This window comes from Vigna umbellata, chromosome 9 (assembly GCF_029865625.1).
Source record: "Vigna umbellata cultivar VRB3 chromosome 9, Vumbellata_1.0, whole genome shotgun sequence".
Lineage (NCBI taxonomy): Eukaryota > Viridiplantae > Streptophyta > Magnoliopsida > Fabales > Fabaceae > Vigna > Vigna umbellata.
Window position 1 is genome coordinate 11,591,726 of NC_142173.1, and position 23,987 is coordinate 11,615,712.

A 23,987-nucleotide genomic window follows, 5' to 3' on the forward strand; every position below is an offset into this window, starting at 1 on the left:
TGTGCAAGTCTTGTTACAGAATAACAAGAATTTGTATACACAAAAATAACTCACAAGCTACATGTACATTATAAGGAACGACTTAAGAATATAGGAGAGAAGCATTGAATTGGAACAAGCCTTATTGAAGTGTTGCATTGTCCGTGGTATTTGTGCTTCGCAGATAAAAACATTTCTATATTGAACAAGACTTGAACACTAATCATTTCTCTCCACCTTTTTTTCCTATCACATTGTATCAACTATCATAGCTATATTTCTCTTTGGAGATGTTGATGGATGATTTATTATTATTTTATTTTAGGAAAACAACAATGATGAGAATATAAGTGTAGGGCACTGTTCTTTAATCTCTTGGTTTCTCTCATCTCCCTCTTTTTATCATGTGTTTTGCTCTTATTCCCTCTTTTTTTTTCTGTTTTTTTCTCTTTCAATCAATATCCTACATTAGTGATATGTAGAGCGTACTTTTCTTGTCACTAGACCAGAACCTATAGGTATGTAAACACAACTACACAAAATGAAAGAATGCTTCGTTCAAATTTAACAAAGGCTTGAAAAGGTTGATACACTATTAGGCATGGGGGAGGACATTTCAGATTAGCTTTAGAGGTTTATAGTCTTAGGCTTCGTTCAATTTCAATTTTTGTTGTGGTGTGTTTTCCACATGTGTTGTGATTTGTCTTACACTGCTATTTCTTTCTCCTACAAATTCGAGTGAACTTGCTTTGACACAAAAATAGAATATATGTTGGCTACCTAATCTCTCATTCAAGTTTAGTTGGAACAATATAAATGTGTATGTTTGAATCTTGTGGAATAACTTTTGCTGGTCTAATCAAATCATAGTCAGCTGTTTACATTTAAACTAGTTAGTTTCACTATTAAATTTGTGCGATAAACATTAACTTGAGTAAGTACTAGGTGCATACCATATAAGCAATGATTTGCTAAAGCAAAAGCTTGATTGCACCTTGAGAAAACTCCCAAAAAGATTGAACGTCTTTAAGTGTGATTATAGTATCTTTCTCAAGTCTTATTTGCTGATTCTAAGTCCATTTCAGTGTCCAAAATTCATTTGACTCTTTGTAACCAAAAATAGGTTGATGTAGTTGTTTAATTTGGCACATAAATAGGGTTGAATAAGTGAATTTAATAAATACTACTGTTTAGCATCAATTAACCGTGCTCACATGTTTATTTAATTTTAAAGTTAACTACCTGGATTATAAATGGATGAATAATTTAAAAGTTATCAGACAACTACTGTTTTCATACACGACTTCCATGGTGATACAGGTAATAGTAATACATTACATGGACAGTGCAGCGACTTAGACTTCCTTGCTGGTTTATAGTAGTTAATATAAATTATAGTACACATAAAAATAGGTGACTTCTAGCATAAAAAATGAAACTTTAACCAAGAACACAAGAATTATATGGTTAACTAATCTGAAATTCTCCACTGGCATGAACTTCCTTCACCCTCTTGTCATATTCATCTTCCTCATCCTCCTCTTCCTCCACATGTTCTTCCCCTTCCTCTTCTTCACCGTCCCAGCCAAAACCTTTGACAGGCCTAGAAACTGAAGGAGGGTCCCTCGCTTCTCCCACAATTTTCATTATCTCCTCCATACTTTGAACAGAAAAACTTAGGTTGCCTCTCTGGTAATAGACAGCTTGAGCTGATTCAGTTAGCTCTCTTGGAAGATTCTTCAAAAACCATGGGTGGTTCTTAATTTCCTTTAGGGAGATTCTCTGCGGACAATAGAGAGAATCATGTGTGGCAGTTAGCTTGATGTAAACTACATATTGACTCTTGATATCAAATTCAGTCATGTGTACTTTCAAAAGCACAAAGTTTGTGTTTAAAATGTTGTCTTCTGTTAAAAGCATATAAAAACTGGTGAATGAAGTGAAGATAACATAGGTGAATCAGAAATAGGGAGCTCTATATAGATTTAAAGCCACACAAGTAATTTAATTAATAAGGACTGAGTGTATGTTAAACTTTTACAACCATTAGCCAGCAAATTCATTCTCCGGAGTCAGTACATGCCACCAAAATTTTGAAAAGAAAATACCATTACTTCTTCATAAAATGTGATAAGATTTCTGTTCAAATTGTACAAGTCTAAATTTTGCATTATCCCGGATCTCTGACAAACCTAAGCGTGACGTATGGAAAACAGTGCAGAGGAGAGAAAAGAATACCCAATTCAAGTTCTAGCTTAAAAAGAGGGAAAATGGAAAATTTTGATCTTTACCAATCAACTAAACAAGAGGGTAGGAGATCATTATTAAAGAATAGGGGTTCGGTGTAGAACTTCCCAATAGGTATAGCTTTCAGTCAACAAGGTTTATTTCACCAGCTTGATTATTTCTCATCAACATTATGATTCACAAGGGTTACAAATCAACAGAATAACATAATTGTGAACAAGAAGTGTATAATGTAGGTTTATCTTTCTTGTGGTGGTATATTAGTTGCACCATGCTCTACCTTATTTTGATGTTATAATGGAATTAACCTTCTAATTCTAGCTTAGTTTAGTAGAGTTACACTTTCTTCAGTCAATTAAATTGCTGTCCAACCTTTGCTTCTCTGTAAATCTGATTTTGGGGGTATAATGATGTAATTTGCTTCATAAATTGGCTATAACAAGGGTGATTTTTGAATTTTGTTTGTTTTTATGCTATTGAAAAGCTTGAACAAGCTTAAATTGGTGTTCTAAAGTTGATAACACTATTCATTTGGAGATATTTTAGCTTATATCCAGATTTAGTCTTTAAACCATCACTTTTTGAGTTAAAATGAAAGTGGAGTGCTGATTTCGAATTGCAAGTTGTTTATAACTCCTTTGAGAGTTTAAACACAATTAAAATAATCAAATAAAGTTGTTTGAACCTTAAGTTGAGTGTTTAAAACACTTCCATACGTTTTTGGGTGTCAAACCACCAAATGATGAACTTTTTCTCGTGCATTATTCATTTCAAGCTACTGTTTGATTATAATATGTAAGATTATTATATGTTGGTATTTAAAGATTGTTATATGTTGCAAATGCAGGTTTTTGGAGGAAGACCCAGTGTTAAATTATTAGAAGTTGGTGTCAAATTTTGAGGTGTTGCAAATTAGGAGAAGTTAAGCATCTGAAAAAAGTACGTAGTCAATGATATTTAATTGTATTTTTCAAAGTCCTGCTAATACTGCCTGAATGTGCATTTATTGTAAACCTTGTTGGGTATGTGCTGATTTTAGTATTGTAGATAACCTTATTGGAATATTTTGAACTATGGACTTGTATTTGATTTAAATTATGATTTGTATGGTCAAAAACTACATACCAGACCTATAATATAAGCCTTAGGTTCATCTTTATGCTCCAAACTTGATCTCACTCTCTCCCTTTTTGTCCAACATCCAAACACATTTAAAGTAAGTCTTAATGTTTGACAAAAAAACAAATAATACTAAAGTAGCCTAAGAAACTACAAAGACACTGTTCTAAAAAGTTTAGAACAGTAAAACCTAGCTAGTAAAAAAATGACACTACCAAAGACACTGTTCTACGAGACTTTCACAGGTTAGATCTGAACATGAGTCAGCTCCTACACCGGATGATGGTAGTAATGCAGAAGATGACATCCGTAGGACACAGTGCTGGATCGACATCGTTGGTGGGAAGAAAAAGGGACGAGTGTACGGTGCAGGACAACTTGCTTCAAACTATACAACGTCGAGAGGAGGTACTTTGAAGCACCAACCTTCTTCTTCCACCACTGCTCCTGACGAGGTCGTTCTCCGCCTCACGCAGGCACTAGAGCAACGTGACCAGGAAATCACTGACTTGAGAGCATAGTTTACAAACTTTAAAGCCCTGGTCATGAGAGTGTTGCCTCAAACTTCACAGGATGAATTCAATATCCCTCCGACCCAGCCACGACCCTCCTTGTCACCCGCTGCCTCGAAGTAGCCGACATCAGTCCATCCCTCATCAGTCCAACCTTCATCAGTCCAACCCACACCAGTCTAGCCATCAATAGAGGAGCAGGATGATGAAGATCATTCTGATGATAATTATGTACATTATTAGTTTCATTTTGTTAGCACATTGGTTATACAAACATTTCGATATTAGAACATTTGGAGTTTAGATCATTTCGATGTTAGATCAACTGCATGACTTTGGATGTTAAAACATCATTATTCCACATTGTTTTATGTTTTAACTATAAATACATGTTCAACTAATTAATGGATGTTCTATGGATATTATTGATCAATGATTGCATCTTTGAGATGCACATTATGCAGGTCTGTATATGCTTGAAAATTGTTATGCAGGTCTGTTTGTGTGTGGAAATTGCTATGCAGGTTTGTTGTTGGTTTCATAATAAATACAAATGTATTTGACATCTCCCTCGAACTTACCGAAGGCTTTTGCCCTACGGTAAACACCCATGTTCGCTGATTACCGAAGGCTTTTACCCTTCGATAAATACCCACGTCCGCTGATTACCGAGGGCTTTCGCCCTTCGGTAATTACCGAAGGCTTCTGCCCTTCGGTAATTACCAAAGGGCAGAAGCCCTCGGTAAATGTTAGCGACAAGGAAATTACCGAGGGCTTTTTGGCTGTCGATAAGCCGTCTACAAATGTCTTCTACCGACGGTTTTGGACTGTTTTCGAGGGCTTCTGGCCTTCGGTAATGCCCTTCTTTTTTATAGTGAATGCATAAGTCAATCGACCTGTTCATATGAAGACATCACTTTGAATGGAGTCTCGTTGATACGTGTCCGATCATTTTCTCTTAGTATACCATTAATCTCAACTATGACTTTGGTCTCGCACCACGATCGTAATTGAAACTACAAACTTTTTCAAAATAAACAACCATTAACCAACAATTTTCAAAGAAACTAATACATTTTCAATACATGATATTTACTTACATTGTTATGAGCTTCTTCTTTAATACAATCTATCACGGTCAAGCCAAACATAATACAAAATGTAAGTCAAAATAACCCAACAACAACCACAAACCAAAAAAATTCAAACATTCCACCCAAAAACAACATCAACGAAAAACTGTTCAATAAAACTTCAAACCACACTTAATGATACCACGATAAACACCCAAATAGCACAACAACCCCTAAATGCCCACAATTTTTTTTAAAGAACTTAAACCCACCGAACACAAACAATGCATTATTGAAAGGAACAGAGGCAAGATTAAAAAACCACATCCAATGACGGTTTTAGAGTTCGTTGGATCCAAACCGCGGAACGAGGACACTCCGACGAACTTCAAATTCCAACAACGACGGGGAATCTTGTGAGGAAAGGGACGCTTGTGGACTGTGGTGTTGGGAATCTAAGTGAGTCTACGTCTCACACTGGATAGAAATGAGAAAGTAGAACACTATATAAAGATGAAAAACCCATTAACCCATTGCCTTAATATATTTGGTAAAGAGTGGTGTCAATCCCTTTTATGGTTGAGCTCAGATGTCACTGATGTTTGTATCTCCCCAGTGAACCTCCTCCTCGATAGACGCAACAGTGGTATCAGAGTTGATGGTTTGTCTTGGTGACCGGCTCAAACGAGTATAATGATCCATATACCGAAAGTCTTCCTGACAAAGGGTATTCAGGTAAGTAAGTTCCGTTAAGATGAACGGTGGTTGGAAAGTGCTACTCATGGTTGTTGTGGTTGGTTGGGAATGCTTCCGTTGGAGGGAGAGTGTACCTATGTGGAAGGGACTCACCCTTGAGGGGGAGATTGTTGAGAATCTAAGTGAGTCTAAGTCCCACATTAGATAGAAATGAGAAAGTAGAACACTAATATAAAAATGAAAGACCCATTAACCTATTGCCTTAAGGTTTTGGGTAAATAGTGGTGTCAATCCCTTATATAGTTGAACTCAGATGTCATTGGTGTTTGTATCTTCCCGGTGAACCTCCTCCTCGATAAACCCAACAGGTGGAAGAGAGGAGGGTTCTCTAGAATTCTCTAGCGAAAATTACCTTCTCTTTTTTTCAAACTCGTCCAAATGAATCTCGCAAAAACAAAACCCTCCAATCCTTCAATTTTCACCTCATTTTTAATTTTTTTAAAACATTTTCCATATGGACTAGTAAAAAAATGACACATGTCCCTATTAAAATGTTGTGAAAAATTGGTGTCAAATTATCCTTGTATATTTTATCCTTATATATTTTACCTAAGTAGTGCAATTCCACATATTTTATATTTTTCATATCGATCGTTTTCTTTTGACATAAAATTTCATATCATAATAGTTTCATGTACGCACTCAATTAATTGATAGGAAGGGAGACTCGTCAATCTAAATTTAAACTAAAAGAGGCTAAGAGCAAAAACAGAAAGTTCAGGAAAGGTGTCTGCAAATCTGCACAATCGCTTCAAGAATCTTGGGATTGGTGAAAATTTTTGTCGGCCAATGTGAAATTAAAAGAATCCGTTAAATCAATTTAAAAGTTGAATATCCAAATTAAAACTGAATTTAAAAATATTAATTTATCAAAATCTAGAGTTTATTCTAACAAATAATGACTCTTTTAAGTTGTGGAAGTTTACTATTTCAACGATTTTGCACTTCATAGCTTTATATAAAAAATAAAATTTTGTCGAAATTTACAATAATTCAAGCTATCATGAGAAAAGATATTATTTGTTTGTGAAGTTAAATTTGTAGCATATATGATAGCTAATATTCCATTTCATAGCAAACAATTACGCTTTCCAAAAATAAAAATAAATGTAATTCAACGTGTGTTGAAAGATAACATGGTTTCTAATTGAGACGCAAAGTTATGTTCCTCTATTGTGCTTTCTCTTTCAGGATATGTAACTTGTCTCGAGCGAAAGCAAAAGAGAAGCATTTTCCCCAACAAAAGGACTATAAAGACTAAAGCAAAAGAAAGAAACCAGAGAAGAGAACATGTAGTTTTTTCATACGCCAGTTAATTGCCAACTACGTAAAGATAGAGATTGAAAAGGAAGAGTCTGAAACCTTCAACCTTTGTTTCCTTATCGATGATGAAGATCTACATCACAACCACTCCAAACCTGAACTGTAACAAAAGGGAAAAGGTGCAAAGAATAATCTGTCAGCAAAAGCAAATTAAAGAGAAACTATAGCTCTTTTGTCTACCTCTGATGAATCGTTCTTTAAGAATAACAAGTGCTATTTGAATTTCTTAATTATGTATTAAGGAGAGGGAAGAAAAAATAAAGGCATATGATCCATGCATGCATGCTTTTGTATTTAAAGCGATGAAAGACGATAGGAAAAGAAAGAGATCTGGTCTGAGAGAGAAGAAGAAAGAAGTAAAGGGAAATGGTAAATCCTATCCCAAACTTTGCGAGGAACATTTGGGGCAAATGGAACATTCAGGGTGTTGTCCTTGTGAGTCTGACCATGCAAATAGTTCTCATCTTCATAGCTCCTTTCAGAAAACGCTCGAGAAATACATTGTTGGTTTCGGTGCTTTGGTTCACGTACCTTGTTGCAGATGTCACTGCGGAATTCTGTGTTGGCCTCATCTCCAACAAATATGGTGATAAAGACACGGCAGTTTCCACCATCGATGACTACTTGCGAGCCTTCTGGACACCCTTTCTGCTGCTGCACTTGGGTGGCCCTGACACCATTACTGCTTTTTCTCTCGAGGACAATGAACTTTGGCTCAGGCACATGCTTTCTTTCACGGTGCAGGTAAACCTAATTTACTTGTATTTCTTAACAATATAATTAATCTATGTATTCTATCATAAAAAATCTTATCATACTATTGTCCAGGCACAGTATTCAATAATATAGTAATATACCCATGTCATTACCCTAAGTGTCTCTTGTACATATCTATAATATATGTATTTTTCTGAGATAAAAAATTAATCTGTGTAGTATCTGACAAACATATATTTTCCAATCATAATACTTAAATATAATATACTGCTTTAGATATTCCAATCCAAGCACTTTGACATTGTTGGTTTAATTTAAAAGAAAATTATATTCTACATCACCTTGTATAATTATATTTTTCTTTTACTCTTCTAATGTTTCAATCAAATTTATATATTCAATTATGTTTGACAATCCCAATTTCGTACATTGTGCAAATTTCATCATCTTTTATAAACTTACTCTATTGGAGAGGACTGGAGGTACTGTAATAAACAAGTCCAGGTACAGAAAATGCACAAGGAAGGAGTGGAAATTAAGTCAACATGAATCCATGCTATTACATTTTCTTACATATCTATTAAGTAAAATATACACTACTTAAAAAAAGCATCATCGATACTCAGTAAAAAAACACAACATAATACGAGATGCTTTGGCAATTAACTTAGAAAGATGAGTCCAAATATGAAGATGTGAAAACAATAGTAAAAAAGGTTTGGTCTGGTTTTAGAAGAATAAAGTGTGGCCTCTCTCTTCCTTTAATTTGTCATTAAAAGAGTAGTGTGTTGGAAGTATATCTAGTATGACAAAAAATAATATTTTTATTTTTACCTTTTTTACTCTCCTGTTATTGTTAAGTTTAAAGTTGATCTCTTAAAACTCGTATTAATTTTTTATATATTATCATGTGACAGTAAGCTAGTTTTGATAGTTAGACTTTAAAAGCTTGTATTTAATGTGCTTCAAAGATGAATTTAAATTTCACATCATTACATAATTCAAGTTCATTTTGACATTTTACATATTGGTTTAAATTTTATTTTTATCCATAATATTCGGCCTAATTATAATTTTCTCCTGCAGTACATAGTATTACAAAAAATTTTGTCTTTGGTTTTCCACAGATTTTAACTAAAAAGTTATATGAATTTCTCTAACTTTTAGTTAGTATAATAATTTGCTTAAAAAAAGATATTGTTATTACAATATTAATATATTATTCCTTTAAATAATCACAATACATTACCATATCATATTTCTCAGACTTATTCCGTTATTATTGGAATATGATAAAATTTTAAAATTAAAAAGGTTTTGAAATCCGTCCTAGATGAGAACATGGAAAGAGACATTAATTTATTCGGATATATATATATAAAGAAAAAACTCAGATTATTTCACACACCTAAATTTTTTACACTCATTTGATACTACTATTTTTTACTTTTTATTTTTTTTTCAAAAAAATACAAAAATTTATATTTTTATAACTATTTTACCTTGTGTTTTGTGTTAAATGAATGCAAAAGTGTATGCAAAAGTGTGTGATAGTATTATTACTTATAAAAAAAATGTTTTTTTAACAATTTTTTTAATACAACCTATTTACAAGTGGTAGCTCGTGATTGATCACTTTTGATACATACTAATAAAATAATAAAATTGTTAAAAAAAAATTGTTAACATGGTATATATTAATATCTGACCTTTTATATTCACAGGTTTGTCTAACGGGTTACGTGTTCCTGTTGACACTTCCAGAAAACACGTTATTGATCCCTACAGTCCTAGTTTTCATGGCGGGGGTCATCAAATTTGCAGAAAGAACTATTTCTCTTCAACATGCAAGTGCTGACAACTTCCGACAATCTATGATTCAAAATGCTGATCCAGGTCCCAATTATGCAAAGCTCATGGATGAGCTGAAATCAAGACAGGAAGCAGGACTTCCAGCACAAATAGTAACCATGCCAGAAATCTCAGAACAATTTGATGAGTCAGATGATCAACATTCCAAGATATCTTCTATAAAGGAAATTGATGAGCAAACTGATGGCAATAACCCTTCCAAACAATCTCAAGAAAAAGAAACACCCATTAGTGCCGACTCACAACCAGACACTCCCAAGAGTAAGCCATCTAAAGCTTAAGCTCAGCAACATCAACAGAACAGTATTCATTGTTATAATATTATTTAGCTTAATTATGTTTTCACTCCACGAAATTTGGACTGAGTTGCTTTTCGTTTTTCCAAATTTATTTTGAAAATAACCACTTTCAAACTTTGATTTAGGTCTCCCTCGTGAAGTGGGAGATTCTTCAACTGAGAGGGATTTGCAAGTAATGAAGGATGCTTATGACTACTTCAACAAATTCAAAGGGCTGGTTGTTGACATAATCTTCAGCTTCCAGGAACGCAATGAGAGTCGCGCTAATTTGCTAAAAAGAACAGCAGTGGATGCTTTGAGTGTGATAGAGGTTGAACTCAACTTCATCTACCAAGCTTTCTACACCAAGACAACCATCATAGAGAGTTGGGTAGGGCTTTTCTTTCGATTTCTGTCCATTGCTTCAGTCGTAGCAGCTTTGGTTGTTTTCATTTTTGACGAAAAGAGGGGTTGCGAACCCTTTGATGTTACAGTAACCTACATATTGTTGTATGGTGCTGTATCCTTGGAAGTCGTGTCCATTTTCATGTTCATTTTCTCTGACTACTCATTTGCAATATTGTACTCTCGCGACTCTCAGAAAAGCAGTGATTCTGATAGTGGCACTAGAGTTGGCAAGGTAGCAACCAACCTAGCCACCACTCTCAGTTGGGTCCTGAAGCTTAAGAAACCCCAATGGTCAAAACACAAGGATAACAAGCCAAAATGGTTAGAAAATGAGGAATACGAAGTTTTGAAAAGATTCGTACTGTTTCGTAGATGGTCTGAAACCATCTCGGCATTCAACTTGATATCACGTTGCTTAGACAAGAAGATTAAATGGTTGGATTGGGTGATTAGAAAAATTGGAGTCGAAGAGTTTGTGGAAAAATGGATATATGAGAAGAAGAGGCCATTGCTTCAGAAACTTTGGATTTTTATATTTAACGAGTTGAAAAGAAAATCTGGGGATGCAGAAGATGTTGAAAGTATTCAAAGAATATGTTCCTCTAGAGGTGAGTGGGTTATCCAGGAAGGTGATCTATCACGAGATGATCTGAACAAGTTGATGCCTTATGTGGAACGCAACGATGTCACTTTTGATGAGTGCATAATTCTGTGGCACATTGCCACTGACCTCTTGTTCTATGTAGAAGGTCAGCCAAACGAAACGGTTGAGCAGATAAAGAAAAAAATTGATGCTCCTGATCTGGAGAAAGGAAATCATGATGATGGTGAAGATGGTGATAAAGAGGGGCAAAACAAAACGAATGAGAAGAAAAAGAAAGAAAATAATGCTCATGATCTCAAGCAAGAAAATCATGGTGATTGTGAATATAGTGATATTGAACTGCGGCATTTTAGTAAGCTTTTGTCGGATTACATGTTGTACCTCTTGATCATGCAACCTACCATGATGTCTGCTATTAGGGGAATTGGGCAGAAAAGATTCCTAGACACGTGTGCAGAGGCCACTAACTTCTTTAAAATGAGAGAGGGAGAAGATAAAAGAAACAAGCAGCATCAAAAAAAGAACACATCGAATTGGCTTCTCTATCAGGCAAGGGACAAGTGGGACAAGCGTGGAGAATTCATTCAGTTCATCAAAAGGGTAATATATAATCCCCTCTCAAATTATACATACACACCCCAATTACTTCAAATGCTCTAAATTTAACACCATTGTTAAAACTAAAAACTAGGCTATCACTCTTCCTAGATTTCATAATAAACACACACACATATATAGTTCAGAATTTTATAAGCACTAATTATGTTTTAAAATATCAATCATGTTAAATCATTCATTATATTTATAACTTTTTCTGCCTAGGGGTTAAGTTTCAAAAAAAAAGAAGAGGATAAAGATGCAGAAAGTAAAATGAAAAATGCAGAAAGTAAAATGAAAAATGCAGAAAGTAAAATGGAAAAGGCATGCGAGGCACTACATAGTGTGTCTGTGGAATATGAACCCTCTGCTGTGAAGGGAGATAGGAGCAAATCTTTGTTATTTGATGCGTGTAAATTGGCGAGTGTTATAAGACGTTTAGATGGGACGAACAAATGGAGACAATGGAGACTGATGGCACAAGTATGGGTGGAATTATTATCATATGCAGCAGCAAATTGCATACCAATCGCTCATGTCCAACAACTTAGTAAAGGTGGAGAATTTCTTTCCATTGTTTGGCTATTGATGACTCATTTAGGCCTAGCCAAGCAGTTTCAAATCAAGGAAGGCCATGCAAGGGCAAAATTGGTCGTAAGTGAAGAATATGAGGAGAAAACAAATGAGGGCAAAAGTAGCTAAAAATAACTTCAGTATAACTTGTTGCTTCTTTTTTCTTGTTAAGACTAGAAGATGTAGAGCGCTTGTTTATTTTCTGTGTTGGCCGTATCATATGTTTTTTTTCTTTGAATTACGTAGTCATATTTGGTATAAATAATAGAAGGAATGATATTGTAGAACTACAATTTCTAAAGTAAAATTTGTAATATAAAAGTGTTCCGGTTTCATAATATATTGAGTTATTCTGTTGTACATATTTTTTCTCATAAATATTGTTTTTTACAAGTATAATTTTATATGTTAGACGCAAAAAAATATATATATTAAGAACGCATATTAAATCAATTATGAAATCAATTTAATATATGTGGATGTAGTCTCTTACATCTTAGATAATTGTAGAATTGATTTAATACATTTATCTGATCTTATATTTTTAATCGAAAAGGACAAAATAATATTTTTAAAGGATTATATTAGATCGGTTAATACCATATCCGATCTAATATTTGTATCTATTTTAACAAAAAACTCAAACATATTATATTGGTTATGATCGTAACCGATCTAATATGTCATGCATTAGATTGGTTAATGACATAACCAATTTACTATTTGCTGAAAAGTTTTGTTTTCAATTACAATAAACTCAAACATGTTACATTCAAAATAAAACAATGTCAATGATACCAATAACTAAATGACAATATTATTTATTGGACAAATAATAATCATTTGTCAATGATACCTATTAAACAAGAAATTTAATTAGTGATTTGAAATTAATTACATGATAGCTAGAGTGAGTGAGTTTCATGTAACATCCCAATTTAAGATACCATTAATAAAGTGTAAACCTTCTAACATGTGGAAAATGTGAATTAATTAACTAAACCTTTTCAAAGTAGTTATATCAATAAAAGAAATAAAATCATATTTATTGAATAAAAATAAATCAAAGTCTCCTTCCAAGTAAAACTGCAGAAAAAAACATTATATTTTGACATAACAAAATTGCTCATCAATTAGAACATATGAAGAATCATTTACTCTCGTATAACAATAAGAGTTATACAATCATCACACAACAGAATAAACATTATAACAACTCCATATCACAATAACATAATTTATCAAGTAAATTTTATGCTCCTACCATTCTAAACAAGATTAAATAAAACTATCCAAACTATTCTTTCCAATCCACACTTCAACTCAAGCAACCCATGCTAACATCATTAATCATTATAAACCTATGTCATCTTTCATACTCTAGCACACACAACTTGTTCGCCAAAACAAGGTTTTTCCTGTTCACTAAAATAGGACTTTCCTGTTCACTAAAACAGGACCCACTCACTACAGTAGGACTTTTCTCGAGCCATTCACCAATAGTACGTAAGAAGACATAGGCTCCCCAATCATATTGTCATATTGCAATCAACACAACAGCACGACATTCCACATAATCATCATGGACGTAAATCACAACACCTCAAACATCAAACCATAAGTTTGAGCAACACCACAACAAAACACATAACTCGACAATACCAGAACATACCCAAATTCACCTAGACAACCCCGACAATGCATGAAAAACATTATATCAATCAAATTAAGCACACTAAATGACTTGGAACATGTAAAAAACACCATTTTACTTCATACACTACTAAAACAAAGGATTTTAACTCGCACATTTGACATCAGTTTAGTAGTAACCGAAGAAAAAAATGGTGGTGACATTTTTGTAATTATCGCAAATGTATATGCCTCGGTTAAAAAAGAACCGATGCTTAAAACTAACATAGTGACATTTTTGTAATTATCACAAACGTCTATTACCTTGGTTGTTTAGAGAACCGAGGCATAAAATAACTGAATTATTTTAGAGGGTTTAGGCAACGGTTCTTTATAGAACCAAGGTCATAGACCCTTATTGCCTTGGTTAAAAAAATAATCAAGGTAATAACACGTATTTTGGGTTAAATTTCGCGCACAGAGGCATTTTTAGGCAAAAGCTTTTTTGTACTTGGTGTTGCGTCGCTGCTCTCTGTTCTTCCGTTTTCGCAGCCATCATCGTCAACTTTTCTTGCATTTTTTCTTTCAGTTTACGTTGATTAAGTGCTTAGGTATGATTTTCTTTTGTTTTGACTAATTGATTTTGTGTAGAGGTGCTCTTCAGCTCTTCGAATAAACGCTTTTGGGATGTTCATTTCAGCCCCAAACTCACCTTCAAGGTTAGTTTCATTTTAGGTTTTTCATGTTTTCGTTTGGTCGATTGTTCTTCATACATCATACACATCAAAACATAACTATAGGTAAAACTGAGAGTATGCTCAAACGAACTAAAATGAAATGAAAATTTGTATGAAGAACCAAAAAATCATGAAAGTCACTCACAAAAATTTTTAACTCAAAATTCGAAATGTAAATATTTTAAATATTTTTTCAAAGTTTGAAAAGAAAACAAAAAAAGTTCCCGATAAATAGAAAACAATGTTTTCTGTGTTTGTTTGAATTTTTGGGATTTTGTCATATGGTTTATGTGATACAGAAACGATATTTTTTTTTAAAAAAAATATACTTTAGACTACGATTTTGGTAAAAATTGAGGCAAAAAATGGTTTATTGCCTCGGTTTTGGATCCAATTGAGGCAATAGACCCTTTAATTAATTAATTTTAAGGGTCTACAACCTCGACTCAAACTAGAACCGAGGTAATAGACCCAATTTTTTATTTATTTTAATCGCTTTACTCCTTCGAATTTTTTGAACCGAGGCAAAAATGTAAGTCTTAAATTTTTACCTCGTCTAAATATACCTCGGTTGTAAAACTGCTGTCATAAACCCAAAACAACTAAGATAATATCCTTTCTTTGCACCAGTGATAGGAGCACTCAACCTAACATAAAAACAAACTAGCATCCCATTAAACACAACACAATAACCCCTAAAACATGATATATATTACATTTCAACCCTGCACAACGTGATATCACACACACACACACACCTTGGCTTCACATTAAAAACTCTATGTAACAATCCCTAACAAGCTCAACATAAACCATTAAGGACATAACCTCATGTATACAATTCGTGATATGTAAAACCCATAGAAAATAAAAAAAATCTTTTTATTTTATTATTATATTTTGTGTGATTAAATAATTAATTATAGTGTGTATTTGTGTGAAGAAAGTGTTAAGAAAGTGAATAAAAATTAATTAATATTGGTTTTTATTTTAATTTTCGAAAATGCTTGAAAAAAAGGCTTAAGTAGTGTTGTTTGCAATATATTATGAGTGAATGGAACCTTGGCCTAGGGGTTAATGTGTGTGTGGAGGCTATCATGACTTGTCTTTGGAGAGAGAAAAATAAAAACATGAAAAAGCTTTGTTTTCTTCAAGTGAATAAGAGGAAAAGTTTGGCTTCCTTTTTATTTTTTTCTTCCCTTTACCTTTTCGGTGCATGACTTTATTTTGGAGAGAGAAAGCCCATGGAATTTTGGTTTTGTTTCTTTTACTTTTCGATGCATTGTTTTCATGGCTATGAAAACAATGCATAAAACAACCCGACACATGGAAATTATGATAATAATAACTCGATGCATGATCGATATACCCTAAAACACATAAAAAGTAACACGTATCATACTTGGTGTCATCCACGAACTCATAATAGCCCCGTTTTAGAAGGGAAAATGTCCATACCAATATATACATGTACACGTGTACACGTGTACATGTACACGTGTACTATGTACATGTATATGCATATATATGTATATGTATATTACCTCATATACAAAATCCTAACCCCATAATAACATTATTACTTCGTAATCACAATTCATAGATTTATCCAACATGTTAAAACAGATGTAACACATGATATTGGGTCATAAGCCAACTCAGTAATACATGCAGCACTCTAAGACTCCGTGGCACATGACCAGAATGGAATAAACATGAGACTACATAAAACAAAAGTCATACATATAAAAAAAAGGCTTGATAACCTATTTTATCCCTAGTTTTGGATTTTGTCAATTAGGTCTCTTGTTTTAAAAAAGTGTCTACTTGATTCTTACTTAGTAAATTTTGTGTCAACGTTGTTCCTTCCGTTAAAAAGAAACAATCAGAGTTAATGGATTGATGATATGGCAGAAGATAGTGGTAACATGTCATTTTTAAGTTGTATGTGTGGTGACGTGTTTAGTAAATAGAGGTTGAGGTGGCTAGTATAGACTCTGGGCCTACAGCGCAATTAAATTTCTTATTATTATTTTTGTTTTCTGCCATTGCAGTTTCAGTGTCCAACCCTAAATTTACCTCTGGGCTTCCCCCAATTAGGTTCAACTACCCAACCAAGATCACTGGTTACATCGCCGGACTACCATGACTCCTCGTCACCGCCAAGGAATGGACACTGCCATTCTAACCCGAACCCTCTTCCACGACCAAGAGAAACCCAAACTCACAACATCCACTAAGTCTCTCCGTGCAAAAGCCCTCTGCATCAAACGAACCAAGAATTCCAAGAATAACCAAGATCCCAATCGAACCCTAAACCGTAGAGAAGAACAAAATCCCCACCAATTCGCTATAACAGGGAAGAACCAAAGATTCCCAAATCAACCCTTTCGCCCCCAAATCGCGCAACCTGCACAAAAGATTCAAGAAACACAATCGCATACTCAAATACCCAAGGAAAACCCCAATCGTAAGAACTAGATTCCAAAATCCCCAAATTCCATATTTCATAAACTCTAGCCAGGAACAGAGCATAGGGAAAGAAAAAAAGTCCTCTACAAAGTTGAATCAGAGAAGGAGAAAACGAAAATCCAAAAAGGAACCCCAAGATCCCCCAAACAAAACCCCAAGCCAACGCCATGCACTACCACGAAAACGTCCACTAATTAAGACCCTCTCCGCTGTAAAGATGCCAGCGAACAAACCCACACATCGTGGAGATGAGTCGTGTCTGAGCCACCGGACCTAGCCTCTCTCCCTACGAAACGAACCAGAATGGGAAGAAGAAGAAGAAGAAGGATACTTTGCAAGATCGAAACAACAACGGAGATGAGGGACAAGAAAGGTGTCTCCCTCTTATGCCGAAAACAAACTCAAATCAAAACAGAGAAAACGAAGGCCTCCTCCTTGCCATGCTTATTGCACGAAGAAGAATCAACCCAAAATGGGTTTGATCGAGAGAAAATAAAAACAAGCCAAGGATTTTCAAAAACCAAAAGCTGACAAAAGAAAATCTGAATTCCTAAAAGCGTGAGTCATCCATTTGAAAGTTAATCTAGATTCAATCCTATGTATCAGATTAAGATTTTGGAATTAATTAAGAATTGCTAAACATTTAGTGACTTCTAATTACTTAACATGTCACCATGCATACAACTTAAAAATGACACGTTACCATTATCTTCTGCCATATCATCAATCCATTAACTCTGTTTGTTTTTTTTTAACGAAAGGAACGCCGTTGACGCAAAATTTACTAAGGACCAAGTGGACAATATTTTTAAAACAAGGGACCTAATGACACAACCCAACAAAACTGGGGACAAAATAGGCTATTAAGCCTAAGAAAAATGTTAACTCCCCTTACCTCTAATCTAAGCAAAACCCCTTCACTGGTACAGTAAAGGAAAACGACAACAATTATTTTTGTCTATCCACACCGATTCTGTAACCGAGGTATATACAGACGAGACAAAAAGTTGCCTCGGTTCTGAACTGAGGCAAAAAAGTGTATGTTTTTGCCTCGGTTCAAATGAAACTGAAGCAGTAAAGAGTGTTCATTTTTCTACTCTTTTTTTCGCCAGACTTTTGACCTCAGTTGCTGATGAACCGAGGTAGTAAAGGAGAATCTTATGCCTCGGTTTGGAGTTGAATCGAGGCAATAGAAACTGCAAAAATTTTAAAAGTAATATTTTATTCAAAAGCATCACATATTTCAGAATTTTACTTTTAACACTCTCTCCAGAATAAAAGACGACAAATACATTTTAATGAACCCGTAAAAAAGGGAGGCTATGACTGTATGGACCAAAAAACTAAGAAGATAGAAGTGGTAGCAATACAAGAGTACATTTCCATAATAAAAAAAAGTAATTATATATACAATTATGTCAAAGCATGTTCGTCCCTGTTGGGTCATATATTTTTAAATAAAAGAAGGAACTTAGATGATCTAGTACTATATTACATATCTAATTGCAAGAGGATTAAGACTTAGATTTCACAATTTAAACCTCCTCCGACGAAAGATCAAGAGCAAAATATCAATCACAGCCCTGTTTGAGAAACATGTTTCCCCCAGTAGCACGAAATAAAATTCTTTCGAAAGGAACTGATTTTTCCCTTGAAAGAACTCCACTGATAAAGCCCAACTTAATTTGCTTTGTTGACGTCTCCTCCTGAGCATAAATTTACCAAGTGTGAGAAAGAGAACAAATTTGTAAAGTAACAAATACAAAATACAAAGCTTGGGAAGTTTGGGTGTTTTTACTTGAGGATATTAACAATAGTGGGATTGATGGAAGTGATGCAGAAAAGGCGATATGGTGGGAATAAGAACAAGAACGGAAATTGTTTCGTGGAAGGGCAGATGCATTCATTCCAAAGATGCATCAAGTACAAGGTATGAATGATATTATCATGAAAATCTAAGCACTATTCACACAACTGACAAATATTTACCTAACAATGTACTAGGAGGATAATACTATATATATATATATATATATATATATATATATATATATATATATATAAAAGTGTGTGTGTTTTTTCCTGCCTTAGAAAATCATGCTTGAAAAGGCTCCAATAAATTAGTATGCATAAAAAAACAATTACATTTGCTTCTCCTAAAAATGTTTCTAAAATGGTTTTAGAAAGGCTATTTCAGTGGATCAATGACAACTCGAGGGAGTTTCATAATATATACATTTTCTATTCCCTGCATGTGGAATGAATCCAGGAAGAAATTACGGAAGATCAAGGTCCCTGCCATGCCATGTTTCTTTTGAGGAATAATTCTCTTTCTCAATCTATTTCACAAACCTTTCAACTTTACTGAGATGTGCTTTGGAGTTGTTAACAGGGCATCAAAGATGAGCTATCATCTTCAACGCTTATGAGTTGTGGGAAGATATACTTTTGGAAGTGCCAATTTCAGAATATCTAACTAATAATATGCTAGATTATAAGAACAACCATAAACCCAGTAAGGATTGTACCTCCATTTTCTTCATCTCCATTTCAGCTTTTCTAATCTGGTGATTTTCTCAGGCTTGAAACTTCACCTTTTCACGCTTGAACCTAAATAAAGGTTTAACAAACAAACTTTGTTAACAGTCAACATTGGAATAAGATAAACCCTCACATTGGAATAAACCCTCAACATCTCCACCATTGATTTTGATCCATGTACAGAGAGACTGGGTTTGTATTTGATATTTCATATGCTAAGTATAATGAAATTTTCATATCAAATCTAGTAAGACCCGCAAGTTACTCTTTCTACCTTTCCGTTGGACCCACCTCAGAGATTTCCAAATCTGTTAGGTATATAAAAAAGAAAAATCAACCATAAATATTCAACATGCTACATAAGAGAAAAAAAATTATATATTATAGATGATACATTTGATAAAGAAGAAAGATAAAAAAGTAACAAGTGTTGAATATATATATATATATATATATATATATATATATATATATATATATATGTGTATGTATGTCATCTTTAATGAAACCGTGATGTATCCGTAAAAAGGAAAAAAAAAAGTCATGGCTACTGTCAAAATCCAGTAGTATAAGAAATGTGCGATTATCTTTGATTGAATAGTTATCTCAATACTACGAGCAAATCAATACATCATTGGCCAAATATCAATATTATACATGCACTTACCAACACAACATTTAGAGCAGGCTACTCCAAGATGGGGTTATATCAAATTAAATAATTGTATAAAATTCCTCATCAGTTAATAAAAGTGATAAATATTGCTCTTAGACACATTGGACCGTCAAAAGTTAACTTGTTAATAATCTCAGTCTATATCATGAAAATTGGTTATGAATCAGAGAGATTCCCAAAGACAAACCACTGTCCTTAGCATAAGTGTTGATGTCCCTGTCTAAGTTATCGTCACTTGCAAATCATATAATGGAACTTGAAACAACCCGTGCAAATACTTCATTAAAAAAAGTTACAAAATAAACACAAACGCATCAGAGAGATTCCCATTAGACGAAGTCAACATTCTCCTTTGGAGTGCTGATGTCCCTGTCTATTTTTTCGTCATCTGCGTATGACTAAAACATTTAGAGTCTCTAATTGTGATCTTTTAATATTCACACTAGACAGCAAAAGCTAGATCACAAGCCATGCAATCGCATGCAGCAACTTAGAGCAAGAACATCACAATTGCAATTCAATCATGCTAAGAAATATTAAAAAAACAATAAAAAAAAACAAAACAAAATAATAGAAGTTTTAAAACACCTTACTTTACGAATCATCGAAGAAGATAAAGCTAATGCCTCAGATCGAAGTTTATATCATAGAAATGAATCTCATCCCAAGAACAAGCTTTCCTTCAATACATTCAGTTGATCAAAGAACAAGCTCAATAGTTAAGTAATTACCTGCCTCATCCCAAGCCATTGCTCGACTTTCTAGTGGACTCAATCCTCTAGCTTGATCTTCAATCCTCTTACAGGGGCTTGTTGATCCTCTTCCTCTTCCTTCTCACTACTTGAGTAATCATGCTCCTTCTGTGGCACAGGAGCTATCAGTCTCAAATCATCTGCGTTTGAGTTTCTTGGTCTGTTTTTGGAGTGACTTTTCTCTCCTCCTTTTGACAATCCCAAAAGCCACTTTTGTGCATCATCCCACTTAGAAGGGGTTGGTTTTCCCATAGTTGTTCGATGGTGGTGGGGGATACGACGGCGGCTTAATCTGCCAAAACGCAAACCACAAACTGTAATTCTGACCGGACGCTCAAAATAAAAAGAAAAATCAAAACAAAAAAAGGAGAGAAAGGGGATAACAGCTGAAGCAATGTAGATCTGAGATTGTTCACCATGCAGCACTAAAATTGGGGATGGGGATCTGGATTAGCACCCTAGGAGCTGTTATCGAGAAGTTGCTGCTTGCTCTTCACTCCAGAGGCGACGCACTCGCAGGCGAGGTGGAAGCCGCGCTCACAACCGTCGAACACGACGAGGTGTTGGTGGCTCCCAGTGGCGGCGTGGCAGGGCTTGGAGCAAGCAGCGCAAGGAGCGAGGCCACCGCTTGGGAAGGCAGCGGGGGCTCCCGGCGACGGCCCGAGGTTCTCGTGATAAGTGATGATGACGTCGGCGGAGTCTAGTAGGGTTTCGGCGAACAAGGAGGAAGGCGAAGGGATCTCGGTCGATTCCAAGAGCGAGCGTCCTGATGGTGGTTGTTGTGTTGTGGCTGCGGCGGGCGTTAAGGTTGGAGCGTAGAGAAGAGAGAGAAATAAGAAAAGGAAAAGGAAAATGGAAGATGGGAGAGGAAGACGCTTGACTCGGTTATCTATTTAACCGGTGCCTAAACCAAATTCCATATTATATGCCTCGGGTTATCTTATTAACATGTCCCTAAACCATTTAAATTTCATATGCTTCGGTTCTGAGGTAGTGTTTCATTGTAAAAAAAAACCTGATTTTGATGTTGGCATTCTAAGAGAGACAGTAATATCTATAGGTATCGATTCATATATAATTAAAGCATATAATCACTCAATATTTACGAAAATGACACCGTGTTTTTATACATTTCAGTTTTAATAAAATCGAAGTGTATATAGCGTATTAAAAAAGTTTTTTTTTACTAGTGCTTGCTGTAATCCACTTCCAAACACATCCCGCTCCTAGACATTGACTTTGACACAACTTAAGAACTCTTTCTCAAACTCACACTCAAGGCGGCTAGAGTCCTTCCCTTCCTCAACCTCTCTAATATAGTATTTATAACTTTTAAATATGCCTAAAACTACCTTTGGCCCATGAACATAATGAAAAAAACACTTAATTAAAGTTACTATTTTGAATCTAAAAGAAGAAAAGAAAGAAAACAAATTAAAACCTATTATAAATTTAACAATTTTACCTTTAAAACTTTAATTTTGATACTCTATACCCGTGGGACATAATATCCAATATCTTCTTTGCATCATAATTGCATGTTAGCAATGTGTTGCCTTTAGGAAACATGTCACTCAACAACTCAAGTAATTTTGTGAAGCTTTTATCAGTTCACCCATTTCTTGCCTTCATAGTGAAAATTTAAGTAACATTTACAATTGAGTATACTTAGTGCATTTTGGATACAAAGGTTATTCTGCGTCACTACACAAGTTTTCATACACATGACAACGTTGGAATGAATCATGTCCAACATCACATATCATGTCCACGAACCGATCAGATATCTCTAAATCAACTTCTTATGCTTCTACTTGATACTCATATCTACACTTGCATGTCTATTAATTTTCCATGTCATGTCTACTTTGTGGAGTTCTTTAGGAATCCATCACAAAGCACATGCTCTCGAATAACTTTAGTTGGTAGTTTTCGCTCATTCAAGTAATTAACACAGGACAATATAACCTTTTATTATTATCCAAAATATTCATCATTGCAAATTCAAGAAATTGATTTACTCTATTCTCATACTCATTTATTATGTGTAAAAATTTATCCAACTTTTATCCATTGTTGTGCTTATAAACTAAACCCTCTAATTTTAAGTGGAGCTAAGAAGCAACCAAACATGCATAACACAAACAATTAATTAATTCATTTGGTTGTCTACACGTCAAAATCCATGTTTTACATTATTTACCTTCCTTGATTTTTTCATGTAAGGGTAGTAGGTTCACATACCCTCTTTTAAGGCCAAATAAGTTATCTTATATTCACGTCAACTTCGCTAATACGATAGTGAGTGCAGAAGGCGATGCGCAAATGTGAGGATGAGTAGACATATGGGAGGATAGCAAAAAATGGAGGAGACCAACACAGGAGGAGCTACGATGTTGATATGTTCTTATAGCGACAACGAACACGAGGAATGAAGGAGAGCAAATGAGAATGATAAGAAATGGAAGAAGGAGAGGGAAATGCTCATGAGAATGTAAAGTCGAACTTAGTGAAAAAGGGAGAAGGTAGGGGATTGAAATCACTATAGAGGCAATGAGGTGAAGTGCAAAAACTTGGAGAAGAAGATTAAACATTCTATAGCGGTTATAATGACCAATCGGTATACTCCATCACTCTCTATATTGGCTATTCTAGGTCTAATCGATATAGAAACATTTTGTAATTTATTACAATTATTCACCGTACCATTTTTTATATTGATTCTAGATCCAACCAGTATAGAAAAACTTTGTAATTTAATATAATTTTCCTATCGTGTCACTTTCTATACCAGTTTAAAGTTTGATCAATATAGAAAAACTTATCATATTTAAAAAAATTACCATTGTACCACTTTCTATACCTAACAAAGTATAACTGGTATGAAAAAAACCAAACCTTTGAAATATATTATACAAAAACGCTTCTTTAACAACGTCTTTTGCCAACGATTTGACAACGCCATGTGGCGGTTGTCCATTGGCTGATGTTTAAAAAAATAAATTAATATGAAATTGATCAGGCAAGGGTATTATGGGAAGAAAAAAATGCAAAATTTCATTTTGCGCTTTCGCTTCTTCTTTCATTTGCATTTCGCAGTTTTGCTTTCGTCTGACATG

The 23,987-nt window shown here is 34.4% G+C and overlaps 1 protein-coding gene, 1 long non-coding RNA gene, 2 other non-coding genes and 1 pseudogene across 5 annotated transcripts; 1 reads left to right on the top strand and 4 right to left on the bottom strand.

Moving 5' to 3' along the window:
- Positions 1–1,446: 1,446 nt before the first annotated feature.
- Positions 1,447–1,842, bottom strand: LOC148192529 (serine/threonine-protein kinase SAPK7 pseudogene; annotated as a pseudogene).
- Positions 1,843–7,226: 5,384 nt separating this feature from the next.
- LOC148192530 (uncharacterized) lies at positions 7,227–12,418 on the top strand. The gene is made up of 4 exons (XM_088098377.1): positions 7,227–7,753; positions 9,451–9,859; positions 10,023–11,488; positions 11,711–12,418. The coding sequence occupies exons 1-4, from the start codon at positions 7,376–7,378 to the stop codon at positions 12,185–12,187; spliced, it is 2,730 nt and encodes a 909-aa protein (XP_087954503.1). The 5' UTR covers positions 7,227–7,375; the 3' UTR covers positions 12,188–12,418.
- Positions 12,419–18,257: 5,839 nt separating this feature from the next.
- LOC124828278 (uncharacterized) lies at positions 18,258–21,790 on the bottom strand. Of its 2 annotated transcripts, none has more exons than XR_015781856.1 (4): positions 21,285–21,790; positions 20,852–21,160; positions 19,428–19,748; positions 18,258–18,605 (listed from the first exon to the last, which is right to left on the bottom strand). It is a non-coding gene; the product is annotated as an uncharacterized LOC124828278 (long non-coding RNA). The 2 variants fall into 2 exon arrangements; XR_015781855.1 differs by having other exon boundaries at positions 20,848–21,160.
- Positions 20,274–20,358, bottom strand: LOC148192531 (small nucleolar RNA R44/J54/Z268 family). The gene has a single exon (XR_015782454.1). It is a non-coding gene; the product is annotated as a small nucleolar RNA R44/J54/Z268 family (small nucleolar RNA).
- On the bottom strand, positions 20,425–20,511 carry LOC148192532 (small nucleolar RNA R44/J54/Z268 family). Its single transcript, XR_015782452.1, has one exon. It is a non-coding gene; the product is annotated as a small nucleolar RNA R44/J54/Z268 family (small nucleolar RNA).
- Positions 21,791–23,987: the final 2,197 nt, after the last annotated feature.